Source organism: Hypanus sabinus, chromosome 8 (assembly GCF_030144855.1).
Source record: "Hypanus sabinus isolate sHypSab1 chromosome 8, sHypSab1.hap1, whole genome shotgun sequence".
In the NCBI taxonomy this organism is placed as follows: domain Eukaryota; kingdom Metazoa; phylum Chordata; class Chondrichthyes; order Myliobatiformes; family Dasyatidae; genus Hypanus; species Hypanus sabinus.
The window spans coordinates 92,576,473-92,592,811 of NC_082713.1; the positions used below are offsets into that span (position 1 = coordinate 92,576,473).

General features: G+C 42.8%; 1 protein-coding gene across 4 annotated transcripts in view; it reads right to left on the bottom strand.

The window, feature by feature from the left end:
- Window positions 1-16,339, bottom strand: part of brwd3 (bromodomain and WD repeat domain containing 3) — a 290,623-nt gene that overhangs the window by 147,459 nt on the left and 126,825 nt on the right. For all 4 annotated transcript variants that reach the window (XM_059977491.1, XM_059977490.1, XM_059977489.1 and 1 more), the window contains exon 25: window positions 1,311-1,418. In XM_059977491.1, coding sequence (XP_059833474.1) covers window positions 1,311-1,418 — 108 coding nt within the window. The remainder of the gene's footprint in view (window positions 1-1,310; window positions 1,419-16,339) is intronic.

A 16,339-nucleotide genomic window follows, 5' to 3' on the forward strand; every position in this document is an offset into this window, starting at 1 on the left:
CACCAATGAACCAGCCAATCTTTCTCACTCCCGTATTATGCATCCTTGTCATCATCTGAAGATTCAGCAAAAGTTGTACCATTGGGAAATTTATAGATGGTGTTTGAACTGTGCATAGTCACACAATCATGTGTTTAGAGAGAGTGGAGAAGTAGGCTAAGCACGGATCCTTCAGGTGCACCTGTGTTGATAACAAAGAGTCATTATTTCCAATCTGTACTGCCTAAGGTCACCTGGTGAGGAAGTCAAAACTCCAGTCGCAGAGGGAGATACAAAGGTCCATGTTTTTAAACTTACTGATTAATACAGAAGACATGATGGTGTTGAATAATGAGCTGTAATCAATAAACATTAGCCTGATGTTGGTATCATTGTTGTTCAGGCGGTCCAAGACCTAATAGACAGTAGACCTGTTGTGGTGGTAGTCAAACTGCAATGGGCCCAGGTTCTTGCTCGAGCAAGAGTTAACTCTAGCCATGACCAACTTCTCAAAGCACTTCACCATAGGTGGGAGTGCTCACTCTGCTTTGCTTTGCTTTGCACTGGTATAAATGATGCCCTTTTGAAGCAGGTGGGAATCTCTAAATGTAGAAGTGAGAGTTGAAGATGCCCTTGAATACTCCAGTCAGTTAGTTGGCACTGGTTTTCAGTGCCCTGCCAGGTATACTATTGGAACCTAACATCTTGAAGTTTCATTCTCTTGAAGGGTACTCTGACATCAGCCTTCAAGCTAGGTATCACAGATGCTGCAAGTATTATAGCTAACTGGGGGAGTGAAGCATCACAACCCCTTTATGAAGTTATGTTTTGCCTTACAGAAAATAATGGCAAGCAAACCCTGCCACAGCTGACGCGCACCCCAGTGTGTCTCTAACTTCAATTGCAACTGCTCATTCAGAAACATTTTAACTGTCTTGAAACAATGTTGTATACTAAATACCTGCAACTGCGACAGTAGATTTCAGCTTTAGTAGCTTAAAATGGAAATATTTGACAGCTACCCTTGGGAACAAAGAGCTGCCACTCTCTGGCATCATCTTGAAGGAAGGAAAGCAAAACCATTTGTGGAGCCCAAGTCATTGAGTATATTTAAAACACAGTTTCTTCATTTAATAATGAAGTCACAGGTTATGAGAAGACAGCAGGTTGGGGTAGGGTGCAAAAAATAAATCAGCCCTGATTGAATGGCAGAACAAACTCAATGAGCCAAATACCCTAATTCTGCTCTGTGTGTAAGTAATTAGAAATTAGGTGGTAAGGAAGTGAATTGCTATATGTTTTTGATAGTTACCTTTATAAGTTGCACTCACCCTGAGTTTAAATTTGATCCATGGTTGCTTCTGAAGGTTTACATTGCATATTTTTGCTTTTTTAACAGCTTTCACATATGCTTCATGTCCTTGACGAAAATACACAACCTGGAAGGATATACAAAACCCTTAACTGAAATTATAAGGATTAATTATTAGATATTTTCTGTTCAGTGAACAATTCTCTTTCCACACTCAACCAAATCAAATGTCAGTTTAAATCTCTAACGCAAAACATCCTTTCCGGTTGAAACTATTAAAAAATTCATTTTAAGACGATAAAATACATGAGCAGAATTAGGCCATTTGGCCCATCGTCTGCTCTGCTGATCCCGCTTTTTCTCCTCCTCAGCTCCACTCCCCTGGCCTTGGATGCCACGTCCAATCAAGAACCCTAACCCTAAATACACACAACGACCTGGCCTCCACAACTACCTGTGGTAATGAATTCCACAAATTCACCATCCTCTGGCTACAGAAATTTCTCCACATCTAATTGGACCCCCTCTATCCTGAGGCTGTGCCCTGTTGTCCTAGACTCCCCCATCCTTTCCACATCTCTGTCTAGGCCTTTCAACATTCGAAATGATTCCATGAGATTCCCCCTCATCCTTCTAAATTACAGCGAGTAGCCCAAGAGCCATCAATTTCCTCATGTGATAACTCTTTCATTCCCAGAATCATCCTTCTGAACCCTCTCTAATGCCAGCATGTCTTTTTTAAATTAGATTCAATTTTATTGTCATTGTGCCAAGAACAGATACAAAGCCAATGAAATGCAGTTAGCATCTAACCAGAAATGCAAAGAATAGAATTATTTACAAAATAACTGTGAATAAAAAATAAGTGATACAGCACACAAATATAAAAGTACTGAGACAGTACAATATGGGTGCAATATTGCTTAGCGCTGTGATGTGAGGTTCAGCAGTGTCACAGCCTCAAGGAAGATTTTCTCTTAAGGAAACAATGCTGACTTTGTCCTATCTTGACATATGTCACCAAGTATTTAATAACCTCACTCTTAACAATTGACACAAACACCTTCCCAACCATTGAAGTCAGACTAAATGCTTTATTTCCTTTCTGTTGCCTTCCTCCTTTCTTTTCTTTTTTTCTGATTTATAGATCCAATGCTACCAGGTTACTTTGCGAATGAACAATATTTATAGTTACAGAACGGAAATGTGCCCACTCAGATTTAGAGATTCACTCTGCTTCAACTAACCCAATAAATCCTTCTACTCCTGTGGTGCACAATTAAAAGGATGGATCCATTGATCCAGCTATTCTTATCACAATTAATATTCTCGTCAACCTTCCAGCCAGACAAGGTGATAACTTTAATACTGTAAGACTGTGGTGCACAAAATACATGGCCAATTCTGAGGGTTCCACAGGATCTAGATACTACTACTTTAATTAGGCAATTCAACGGCAATCCCTTTGTCCTCAACAGATAGAAGGGCATACTTCTATAATAGTATAGAAGATGTTGAGTTTATGCACAAGGTAGCAAAGAGCAACACAGACAAATGAATGGAGCAGAAAGGCGATCAAGAAGGAGCAACAGGAACCATGTCATTTTAGAACACTAACAATAAATACATCTAAATAAACATACATCTCAAATCTATACAGGAAGTGGTTTGAATGGCAAATCCTGCCCTGCCAGGAAAATGTCTTGTGACCACCATTTTCTATTACATTCTCCCTCGCACATTTATCAAGCTTCTCCATTTACTTCACCTACTTCCTGTGTAACAAGTTTCACATTCTGTGGAACACTTTTTAAAAAAAAAAAGAGTTCTCATACATGACATACAAAGCAGACATATAGATCCAGCAAGTGGAATGTTAACCTTTATTGTAAAGGGAAAGAATTACAAAGGCAGAGAAACCTTGCTACAGCTAGTGTTAAGCACAGCTTCAAACTCCTTACCCAAGAAGGGATATATTTGCATTGGAGGTAGATCAGGAAAAGTTCACCAGTTTGATTCACAAGGTGAACTGGATGTCTAATGAGGGAAGGTTGAGCCGTTTAGGCCTGTACTCCCTAGTGTTTAGAAGTATAAGAGGTGATTTAATTGAAATGAGAAAGTCATTTCTCATTCCTCTTTCATTATATTTCATCAGGAGTTTAAGGAGATTTGGTTTTTCACTCGAAACACTCAAAAACTTCCACAGATGTACCGTGGAGAATATTCTGGCTGGCTATATCACCATCTGGTATGGGAGGGGCACTACAAAAGATTGAAGTAATCTGAAGAAAGTTGTAAAATTAGGCAGCTGCATCACAGGTAGCAGCCTCCATAGCATCCAAGACATCTTCAAGGAGTGATGCCTCAGGAAGGCAGCATCCATTATTAATAACCTCCAGCACCCAGGACATTCCTGCCAAATGGTCGCAGCCTGAAACGATGCTGCCTGGCCTGCTGAGTTCCTCCAACATTGTGAGTGTTGGAGGAACTCAGCCAGGACATTCTCATTGTTATTGTTAGGAGGGAGGCACAGAAGCCTGAAGGCACACACTCAGTGATTCAGGAACAGCTTCTTCCCTTCTGCCATCTGATTTCTAACTGGACATTGAACCTATGAATATACCTCACTATTTTTTATTTGTTTCTGCACTACTTATTTAACCAGTTAATATACATATATACTGTAATTCAGTTTTTATCATGTATTGCGTCGTACTGCTGCCTCAAAATTAACAAATTTCATGACACATGCCATTGATATTAAACCCAATTCTGATTGTTTTGCGCTAAAGAGAAAATCTGTGGCTCATTCAATCTATCCTTTCTTTATTTATTGGGATACAGTTCAGAATAGGCCCCTCTGGCCTCTCGAGCCACACCATCCAGCAATCCCCCGATTTAACCTCCACCTAATCACAGACAATTTACAATGACCAATTAACCTACCAGCCAGTATGTCCTTGGACTGTTGGAGGAAATTGGAGGTGGTGAATTTGTGTAATTTATTACCACAGGCAGCTGTGGAGGCCAGTCATTGGGTACATTTAAGGCAGAGCTTCATAGGTTCTTGATTGGACATGGCACCAAACGTTAAGGGAAGAAGGCTGGGGAGTGGGGCTGAGGACCATGATTGAAAGGCAGAGCAGACTTGATGGGCCAAATGGCTTAATTCTGCTCCTGTGTATTATGGAAACTTATGCAGTTACAAGGAGAAAGAACAGGCAGTGGCAAGAATTGAACCTGGTCAGCAGTACTGTAAAGCATTGTGCTAACCACCAGTTACTGTGTCACCCTCATAAGACATACTCTCTAAAATAATATCTGCATCCACTCTAAAGCTTCTACATCCTTCCTATAATAAGAAGCTATCCTCCATTTCCCATGTCAGAGATAAGCAAGAATTTATTCCCTAGTAGATCATGGATCTCTTGAATACTCAAGTGTGTCAAAGAGGCCACATCACTTAATATATTCAAAGCTGATTTTGAAATGGAAGGGAGCCAAAGATAAAGGGAAATGGGCAGGAAAGTAAAATTCAGCTCACAATCAGATTAGCTACGATCCTAATTTATGGCATAGCTGATCCAAAGCTCAATGTGGCCTATTCCAGCTGCTATATGGTGGCAAGTGCTACCCAAGTTCTTCACTGAATTTATTGTTGAACACATTCATAAAAATAAAAGGTCAATTCTGTTTGTTTCTCCAACAAAAGCTGCCTGCCCTCCTCCACTATCTATTACTTCCATTTTTTAAATTTTGGATTTCAAGCATCTTTCTAGCAAGGCTTTATTGATAAATTCTTCAACAGAGCAGATTCATTTTATTCGCTCTGTCAAGGAGCGCAGCATTTAACTTCCTTATCATTGGAACTGAACAGCAAATCAATATGCTTTTATGTCATTCATCATATTCATAGTGAATGCTGTCACAGCGCATTAGGCTGCATGTTTATGAAAAACACAAGAAAGTTTGTAAATCCTGGAAACCCAAAGCAACACACACACATAAAATGCTGGAGGAACTGAGAAGCTATGGAAATGAACAAATTATCGACGTTTCCGGTCAAGACCCTTCTTCAGGACTGGAAAGGACGGGAGAAGGCGCTAGAATAAAAAGGTGATGAGAGGGGAAAGAGGATAGCTATAAGGTAAAGCCAGACAAGGTAAAAGGCTGGATAGGATGGAATCTGATAGGAGAGGGGAATGGACCATTGGAGAAGGGGTTGTGGTGAGGAATGAGACACAGGGGAGTTGAAAGGGGAAGTGAGGGTAAGAGGCCTGGATGGGGAATGGAAAAGGAGAAGAGGGGGAGGATTTTTTTCTCTTTTTTTTTACCAGAAGAGGAAATCGATATTCATGACATCAGGTTGGAGGGTAGCCAGACTAAATATAAGGTGCTGCTCTTCCACCGAGGTTGGCCTCATTGTAGCACAAGAGGAGGCCATGGACTGACATGTCGGAACGGAATTGAGAATCAAAATTGAAATGTTTGGCCAACGGGAAGTTTCACTTTAGGTGGATGGAGTGGAGGTGCTCAATGAAGTGGTTCCCTAAGTTACAACAGGTCTCACCAATGTTGAAGAGGCCACATTGGGAATACCGGACACAAAAGATTCACAGGAGAAATGTTGCCTCACCTGGAAGGACTGTTTGGAGCCCTGAATGGAGTACAGCATATGGAATAAGGTAGATGATCTTATTGCAGAGTTAGAGATTGACAGATACTGTATGACATAGTGAGCATCACTGAGTTGTGAATGAAAGATCATAGCTTAACATCCAAGAATACACAATGCATTGAGAGAACGGGCAGGCAGGCAGATGCGGTGGGATGGCTCTATTGGTAAGAAAAATGAAATCAATCCTTAGAAAGGGGTGACATGGGATCAAAATACGTAGAATCCTAGTGGGTAGAGTTAAAGAAACTGCAAGGGTTAAAAATCTCTTATCAAGAGATATGTACAGTCCTCCAAACAGTAGCCAGGATGTAGGCAACAAATTACAATGCAAGATAGGACAATGTTATGATAGCCATGGCAGATTTTGGAGGTTGTCTCTCAGGGTCTGAGGAAGACTAAACATTGTGCAGTCATCTGTGGATACGCATGTGGCTTCGGAAGCTGAAGGCCTAAGCACGTGTGCAGTTGCAGGTTGAACATGGAATAGCGCTTGTTAGAACACATGCATACACAGCTTTGTGGAATCGGTCTCATGATGCTGCAAGGTGTTAATTTCAGTTATCCTCAAAGTCAAATGCAGCTTTCCTGGGCAGGGCTCGCCACGCAGCCCTGTCAGCTGCGGTCTCAAGTTGTCGAGGCTGGAGGTCAGCCCATTTAATGTACAATCTCAAATTGTCTTTGAATCTTTTTTGGGGCGGCCCTGATTGCAATTGCCATGCTCAAGCTCACCGTAGAGCAGCTGCCTGGGGATTCTTGTTTCACCCATGTGGATCACATGGCCAGTCCAGTGTAGCAGGACCTGGAGGATCCTTGCCTCAGTGCCTGTCCTGCTGGTTCTGTCAAAGACTTTCTGGCTGGTGATTCGGTCCTGCCATGGAATCCTCATGATCGACCGCAGAGATTGCATGTGAAACTACTCCGGCTGTTTGGTGTGCCTGCAGTACAGGGTCCAGGTTTCGCAGCCATACAGGAGAGAGGTGAGGATCACAGCCTTGTACACCTTGAGCTTGGTTGAAAGCGTAATGTCCTTGCGCTCCAGAACTTTGACACAGAGTTTCCCAAGTGCCTGGCTGGCTTTCTGGATCCTAGCTATGATCCCTTTGTTAAGGGAGATGGTGCTTCCTAGAAACTTGAAACTCTCCATATTCTTCAGGACAGTGCCGTCGATGATGATGCATAGCTGAGGAGGGTGACTGTTTGGTGCAGGTTGTAGGAGAACTTCTGTTTTACTGAGGCTGATTGTCAGACCGAACAGCTTTGAGGCTGCGGAAAACTTGTTGACAATCGTCTACAGGTGGTTCTCCTGGTGGGCCATGAGGGCACAGTCATCAGCAAACAGGGCTTCAGTGATGAGCCTCCTCAACGTTTTGGTCTTTGCAGCAAGGCGTCTCAGGTCAAACATCGATCCGTCTAGACGATATCTTATGTAAATGCCCAGGTCTAGGTCCTTAACAGCATGCTTCTGCATTTGGGTGAAAAAGAGGTTGAAGAGCACTGGTGCTAGAATGTACCCTTGCTTCACACCATTTGAGATGTTGAAAGTTGCATCTGAGAACACTTCTCCTGTCATTCCATAGTGGAGCAGGCAGATGAGTGTAGTGAATTTCTGCGGGCAGCCAGCTTTCTAAGGATGATCCACAGTGCGTTTCTGTTGACCGTGTCAAACACCTTCCTCAGATCAATGAAGACAGAGTATAATATCATGTTCTGTTCCAGGGACTTCTCCTGTATCTGTCTCACTGCGAAGATCATGTCAACAGTGCTGCATTCAAGATGAAAGCCGCATTGTGACTCGGGAAGGATCTCTTCTGACACTGTTAGAATCAGTCTGTTGAGGATGATGCAGACGAGGATTTTTCTGGCAATGGACAGTAGTGAGATGCCTCTGTAGTTCCTTCAGTCAGTCCTTGAACTTTTATTTTTGTAGAGGGCGATTATCATTGCATCTCTGAGGTCAGGGGGCATCTCTTCTTCTTCCCAAATGCTGGTCAGGGTGATTCCTTGCTGAGTGCCTTGTACAGTTCAGCAGGTTTTCCATCCTTGCCACTGCTCATCTGCGTGATAGCCTTCTTGACTTCATCTGTTGAGGGAGGATCATCTAGTTCCTTGTGAATAGGCTGTTGGGGGATTTGGTCCAGGACAGACTGGTCGACCAATGAAGGGCGGTTCAGGAGCTGGCTGAAATGCTCTTTCCATCTGTGTTAGATGCTCTCTTTGTCCTTTAGCAGTGTGGTTCCATCTGCGAAAAATAGTGGAGATGAGCCAGATCTTGAGGGGCCAAAGATCATCTTGATGGAGTTGAAGAGCAGCTTCAAATTGCACCTCTTCAGCTTTCCTATCCCACCACAGGCCATGCATCTTGCAAAATTCCTGTTGGGCATGGGCCTGAAGGGACTTGAACCGCTCTTTTTTGGGAATGGAGCTTGGGTTGTTTTGCCACTCCATAAATGCTTTGTTCTTCCTGGCCAGGAGATCTTTGATGGCACTGTCATTCTTGTCAAACCAATCTTGGTGGTCCCGGTCCTTGGGGCTGAGAACTGATTTTGCTGCCTCTGTCACCATCTCTCTAAACTGAGTCCACTTCTGGGTTGGCCCACCAGTTAGTGGTCCGTTGCCAGACAGCTTTTCATCAAGGGTGGTCTGGAACTTGTGAAGATACAGCGGCTCTTGTAGTCTGGCAGTGTTAAAAGCTATTCTGATGAACTTAGGGTACTTGGGCTTGTGGGGAGCAATACGTAGCTTTAATGTGGTATGGACAAGCCTGTGGTCAGTCTAGCACTCCTCTCCTCGCATGGCTCTGGTGATGAGGACCTCCCAGATGTCTCGGCGACGTACTATAACGTAGTTGATCATGTTTGGCTTTTGAGTGCATCCATGTTGTCTTGTACTTACTCGCCAGCCTGAACACTGTGTTTGTGATGAGGAGGTCGTATTCTGCACATTTGATAAGGAACAAGAGGCCATTGCTGTTCATATTGCCAATACCATGTTTGCCTAGAACCCCTTCCCGGCGATTGTGATCGCAGCCTACTCGGGCATTGAAGTCACCAAGCAGGATTAGTTTTGTTGTTGGCAGGGACCAAGCACAGAACAGAGCTAAGGTCAGCATAGAACTGTTCAATGGTCTCGTATTTGCTGGTTATGGTGGGGGCAAAAGTCTGAATGACTGTTGTGTGACGTTTGTGGCTGAGGGGCAGACGAAGCCACGTAAGCCTTTCATTGACTCCCACAGGCAGGTCGGAGAGTTGTTTTCAGTCAAGCTGGACTTGACTGAAAATCCAACTCCATGAATCCTCTCTTCATCTTGTGCTTTTCCTTTCCAAAAGAAAGTGTAGCCACTGGTGGTCTCAGTCAGGGATCCTTCCTCCACAAGCCTGGTTTCACTTAGGGTTGCAACGTCGAAGTTGTAGCATGGAAGTTCCCTGGCAACAAGGGTTATTCTTCTTTGGGGTCTTGCTGAGTTCTCTCTCTCCATTAGTGTGCAGACATTCCATGATCCTAACAGAAGCTTCTTTCTTCTCCTTTGAGTGCAACCGCATTAGCAGATGAGCTGCCAGCCACGGCAAAGTTGGCCAGATCTGTCTGTAGGGCAGGCAATGTTTAGGCCACCTTTTCTAGGCCCGTCTCCATCAAAGGGTGAGCAGTGCTGTCCTGAAAAGGGCTGCTCAGTCGCCATTGGTGCTGCCGGACTCCTCTGCTGCCCTGGGTACTGAGAAGAACCTGCTTATTTCAATAAGCAGGTAAATTGGGAAGATCAGACTGGTGCTGGACCTCACAAGAGGGAATTTGTAGAATGCCTACAAGATGTAATTTTCAAGCAGATTGTGGTTCAGCATACTAGGGAAAAGGCAATTCTGGATTGGGTGTCACCTAATGAACCTGATTTGATTATGAACCTTAAGATGAAAGAACCCTTTGGAAACAATGATCACAAGATGATAAGAGTTCACCCTCCAGTTTGAGAGGAAGAATCAAAAATAAGATGTATCTGTATTACAGTAAAGGGAGATGCAGAGGCATGGGAGATTAAACTCGTTTTGCAGAGGGCTGGGATCTGGAGTACCAGGTCCGAAAGTGAAGGATCATACCTGAAAGTTAATGCCATAGGAAGAATTGAAAGGCAAAATCGAAATAACAGGTATGATGGGTTGGATAGTTTATAGTGTGTATGTTTCAATACTAGAAGTATTATGGGTAAAGGTGAATGAACTTAGAGCACGGAACATGAAACTATAATGGTGTGGCCATTACTGAAACTTGGTTGAAAGAGGGACAGGAATAGGTGATGAAAGTATTGGGTTTTCAAAGTTTTAGAAAAGATAGAAAAGGTGGGGGGGTGGATAGAGAAGAGGGAGTTGCACTACTCATCAGGGACAATATCACCGCTGCACTCAGGGGAGACATAATGGGAGACACTGAAGCCATTTGGGTATAACTCAGAATAGGAAGGATGCAATCACACTGATGGGATTGTATTACAAACCACTCATCCCCTCTCCCCACTGTCAGGACACTACATTGAGGAACAGATATTTAATCAAATTAGGGAAATGTGTAAAATAATGGGGTTGTTGGTCATGGGAATTGCAACTTCCCTAATATAAACAGTGACATTCTTTGTGCAAAGTGTTTAAATTCAGTAAAAAAATTCTAAGTGTATCAAAGTGGGTTTCTTAAATCACTATATGGACAGAAGGGGCCTTACTGGACCTGGTGTTGGGTGACAAACCTGGCCAGGTGACTGTCCTTTCAGTGGGTGAATACTTAGGGAAAAGTGACCACAACTCCTTATCTTTCAAGATAGCTATAGTTAAGGATAAACTTCCTCCTTATGGGAGTTTTAAAGTGGAGTATGGTAAATTACAAGGGCATTAGGTAGGAACTAAAGAGTTCATTGGGAACACTTTTTTTCTGGTAAATCCACATCAGACATACAGTGTGTTTAAAGATCAATGGCAGAGTGCAGCAAAGCTATGTTCCTGTTAGGAAGGAAGGTTGGGGATGGAAAGATAACAGAACTGTTGATATCCAGAGAAGTGATGAATTTAGTCAAGAAAATAAAAGTAGAGTATGCAAAGCTTCAGAAGTTAGGATCAAATGGAGCACACGAGAATAAAGAAGCCAGAAAAGAACTAAAGGGCATTAGGAAAGTCAGGAAAGTCTTTAGCAAGGTGAATCCCAAGGCATTCTATACATACATCAAGAGCAAGCACATAACTAGGGAGAGGGTAGGACCACTCAAGGATAAAGAGGGGAACATTTGCTTTGATGCTGAGAATCTGAGTGAGGTTCATGATGAGTGCTTCAGTACTTAACAAGGAAAAGGAAGTAGATGACTAGGATACACTCAGGCGTTTAGAGGTGTAAGGACATTTAGAGGTCGAGGAGGAGGAAGTGTTGGGCCTCCTGATGAGCATTAACATGAAAATGTCCCCATGGCCTGATGGGATTTAACCCAGGTTATTGAGGGAAGCAAGAGACAAGATTATGGGGCCTTGGCCAACATCTTTGTGTCCTCTCTAGGCACAGGTAATGTCTCCGAGGACTGGCGAGTGGGTAATGCACCTCTATTTAAGAGGGGAACAAGGGAAAATCCTGGAAACGTCAATGGTAAGGAAATTGCTGAAGAAAATTCTAAGAGATATAAGCACTTGGAAACCTATGGCCTAATTAGAGAGAGCTAGCATTGCTTTGTGCAGGGCAGGTCATAACTTACCAACTTAATTGAGTTTTTTTTAAACAAGTTGATAAGAGAGATTGATGAAAGTAGAGCAGTGGATGTTGTCCACGTGGATTTTAGTAATGCCTTTGACGAAGTCCCTCATGGGAGACTAATCCATAAGATTAACATGCATGGGGTCTGTGGTGAATTGGCTGTTTCGATTCAGAACTGGTTTGTGCATAGAAGACAGAGGATAGTGATCGAAAGGACTTAGTCAAGCTGATCTGAAATTAGTAATTCCGTAAGGATCTGAGCTGGGGCCTCAGCAATTTTGTGATACACAATATATAAATGACCTGGATGATACCAATTTTAGAAGGAGTTGTGGATAGTGCAGAAGACTGGCAAAGAATACAGCGCAATATAGATCAACTGCAGTTATAGCCTGAGAAAAGGCAGACGAATTTTAAATCAGATAAACGTAAAATGTTGCACCTTGGTAGGCCAAATGCAAGCAGACAATAAACTGTTATGGACAAGACCCTTAACAGCATTCCTAAACAGAGAAATCTTGGTTCATAACTCCATGATAATGACTACACATGTCGATAGAGTGGTTAAGAAAGCTTATGGAATACTTGTTTTTATTAGTCGAGGTACTGAGTTCAAAATTGAAGAGGTTATGTTGCAAATTTTTCAGTTATATGAAGAGTAAAAGGGAGGTAAGAGCTGATATTAGATCATTGGAAAATGATGCTGGTGAGGTAGTAATGGGGAACAAAGAAATGGCAGATGAACTAAATAAGTACTTTGCTACAATCCTTACTGTGGAAGAGCTCCAAGAGTGTCAGGGAGCAGGAGTGAGTGCCATTGCTATTACAAAGGACAAAGTGCGAGGCAAGCTGAAAGGTCTTAAGGTGGATAAGTCACCTGGAACAGATGGACTAAATCCTAAAGTCCTGAGAGAAATGGCTGAAGAGATAACCGATATATTGGTCATGATCTTTGAAGAATCACTTGACTCTGGCATGGTCCCAGAGGACTGGAAGATTGCAAGCGTCACTCCACTTTTTAAAGAAGGCAGCAAGGCAAAAGAGGAGAAATTATAGGCCAGTTAGCCTAAACTCAATTGGGAAAGGGTTGGAGTCCATTATTAATGATGAGGCTTCAGGTTATTTGGAGACTAATGATAAAATAAGTCAAAGTCAGCATGATTGCCGTGAAGGGAAATCTTGCCTGACAAATCTGTTAAGAGTTCTTCAAGCAAGTAACAAGCAGGGTGGACAAAAGGAGAGACAGTAGATAACATTTACTTAGATTTTCTGAAGACATTTGATCAGGTCCCTCACATGAGGCTGCTTAACAAGATAAAATCGTATGGTGTTATTATAGGAAATATACTGGCATGGATGTGGAATAGTGGCAAGGGGGAATAAAAGGGGCTTTTTTTGGTTGGCTGCCAGTGACTAGTAGTGTTCCTCAGGGGTCAATATCGGAACCTCTACTTTTCACATTGCTTGTTTTGATAGTGGAATTGTTGGCTCTGTGACAAAGTTTGGAGTTGATACAAAGAAAGGTGGAGGGGCAAGTAGTGCTGACAGAACATTACGATTGCAGCAGAACCAAAGACAAATTAGAAGAATGGGCAAAAATGTGGCAGGTGGAATACAGTGTTGGGAAATGTATTATCATGCATTTTGTTAAAAGGAACAATAGTGCGGACTATGATCTAAATGGGGAGAAGGTTCAAATATCAGAAGTGCAGAGGGACTTACGTTAATTCACAGGTTCAGTCTGTGGTAAAGAAGGTAAATGCAATGTTGGCATATTTCAATATAAAAGCAAGGAGATAATGCTGAAGCTTTATAAGACACTAGTTAAGCCTCACTTTGAGTATTATCAGTTTTGGGCCCTTTATCATAGAAAGGATGTATTGTCAATGGAGTGAGTTCAGAGGAGGTTCACAAGGACGATTCCAGGAATGAGGGGTTTAAGTTATGAGGTGTGTTTGCAGCTTTGGACCTGTACTCACTGGAATTTAGAAAAATGGTGCAGGGGGCTGAATGGGATCCAAGATAAGCCACAAACAAATGGCAGAGTGGACTCGGTGGGCTGCATGGCCTAAGACTGCTCCTATGTCTTAAGGTGCTTGGGAAGCTGAAAGGTCTGAAGGTAGATAAGTCACTTGGACCAGATGACTGAAAGGGTTCTGAAAGAGGTCGTTGAAGAGATTGTGGAGGCATTAATAGTGATCTTTCAAGAATCTCTAGGTTCTGGAAAGATTCCACGGGAAATACAAAATTGGAAATGTCACTTCACTCTTCAAGTAGGGAGGGAGGCAGAAAAAAAGAAAACTATAGGTCAGGCAAACAGTGGGAATAAAGGGGGCCTTTTCTGGTTGGTTGCCGGTGAACCAGTTCCACAGCACTCACTATTGGGCCCACATCTTTTCATGGTATATGTCAACTATTTGGGTAACAAAATTGATGATTTTTTCACAAAATTTGTAAGTAATGTTGAGGAAGTATGGAGTCAGTGGAAGGACCTAGATAGATTAGAAGAATGGGCAAAGAAGAAGCGGATGGTATATAGTGTTGGGAAGTGTATGGTCATGTACTTTGGTAGAAGGAATTAAGGCATATATTATTTTCTAAAGGGAGAGAAAATTTAACAATCAGAGATGCAAAGGGACCTGAGGATCCTAGTACAGGATTCTCTAAAGGTTAACGTGCAGGTTGAGTCGGTGGTAAGGAAAGCCATTGCAATGTTAGCATTCATTGCAAGAGGACAAGAATATAAAAGCATGGATGTAATGCTTTACAAGGCATTCTTCAGATTTCAACTGGAGCACTGTGAACAGTTTTGAGAAAAGATGTACTAGCATTGGAGAGGGTCCAGAGGAAGTATACAAGACTGATTCTGGGAAAGAAAGGGTTAACCTATTAAGAATGTTTGATAAAAAGCTTTGGGCCCGAACTCACTGGAGTTTAAAAGAATGAGTTTAAACCTCATTGACACCTATGGAATAGTGAAAGGCCTAGACAGAATGGGAGAGGATGTTTCTGAAGTGGGGGAGTCTAAGACCCAAGGCCACAGAATCAAAATAGAGGGAGATCCATTTGGAAGAGATAAGGAGTTTTTTTTTAGCAAGAGGGCAGCAAATCTGTGGAATTCACTGTCACAGACAGCTGTGGAGGCCAAGTCATTGGGTGTATTTAAAGCAGAGGTTGACAAGTTCTTGATTTGTCAGCACATTAAAATGTTTGTGGGGAAAAGGCAGGAGAATGGGGTTGAGGAGGTTAATAAATCAGCCATGATGGAATGGCAGAGCAGACTTGATGGGCCAGAAGGCCTAATTCTGCTCCTATGTTGCAGAGGTGGACAGTGAGGTGGCAGAAAGTGTTCAATCCAGAAAAGACAAGGTAAGATCAAACTTAAAGGTTAATGGCAAGGCTATCAGCAGCCTGGAGGAAGAGAGAGATCTTAGGGTCTAAGTCCACAGATTCCTCAAAGCTGCCACATATTGATAGGTTGGTTAGGAAGGTATATGGCATGCTGGCCTTTATTATTGGGGGTGTTTGTTCAAGAGCAATGAGGAAATGTTACAGCTCAATAAAATATTGATTAGACCACACCTGAGTACTGTGTCAGTTCTTGTTGCCTCATTATAGGACGGATGTGAAAGCTTTAGAGGGTTCAAGGAGATTTACCAGGATGCTACCTGGATGAGGTAATATGAATCACCAGGAAAGGTTGAGTGAACAGAGAATGAAAAATAACTTGATAAACATATGCAGCAGCACACAAAATGCTGGTTGAACGCAGCAGGCCTAGCAGCATCTATAGGAAGAAGTACAGTCAATGTTTTGGGCCCAGAGCCTTCGTCAGGACTAACTGAAAGAAAAGATAGTAAGAGATTTGAAAGTGGGAAGAGGAGGGGGAGATCCAAAATGACAGAAGACAGGAAGGGGAGGGATGAAGACAGGCTCAAAAGTTGATTGGGAAAAGGGATACACAACTGGAGAAGGGGGAGGATCAAGGGACAGGAGGCCCAGGGAGAAAGAAGGGGGAGGGGACCACCAGAGGGAGATGGAAAGCAGGCAAGGAGTGATTGAGAGAGGGGCAGAGAGAGAAAAAAGGAGGAAAAAAGTGGGGGGGGGGAGAGAGAGAGAAAGAAAGAATAAATAAATAAATAGATGGATGAATGAATAAATAAATAAATAGATGGATGAATAGATAGATAGATAGATGAATGAATGAATAAACAAATAAGGGATGGGGTAAGAAGGGGAAGTTAGAGAAATCAATGTTCATGCCATCAGGTTGGAGACTACCCAACAGAATATCAGGTGTCGTTACACCAACCTGAGTATGGTTTCAACTTGACAGTAGAGGAGGCCATGGATAGACATATCAGAATGGGAATGGAACGTGGAATTCAAATGTGTGACCACTGGGAGATCCTGCTTTCTCTAGTGGACAGAGCGTAGGTGTTCAGCGAAACGGTCTCCCAGTCTGCATCAGGTCTCACCAATATAGAGAAGGCCGCACCGGGCACACCAAATGCAATATATCACACCAGCCGACTCACAGGTGAAGTGTCACCTTACCTGGAAGAACTGTCTGGGGCCCTGAATAGTGGTGAGGGAGGAAGTGTAAGGGCAGGTGTAGCACTTGTTCCGCTTACAAGGATAAGTGCCGGGAGGGA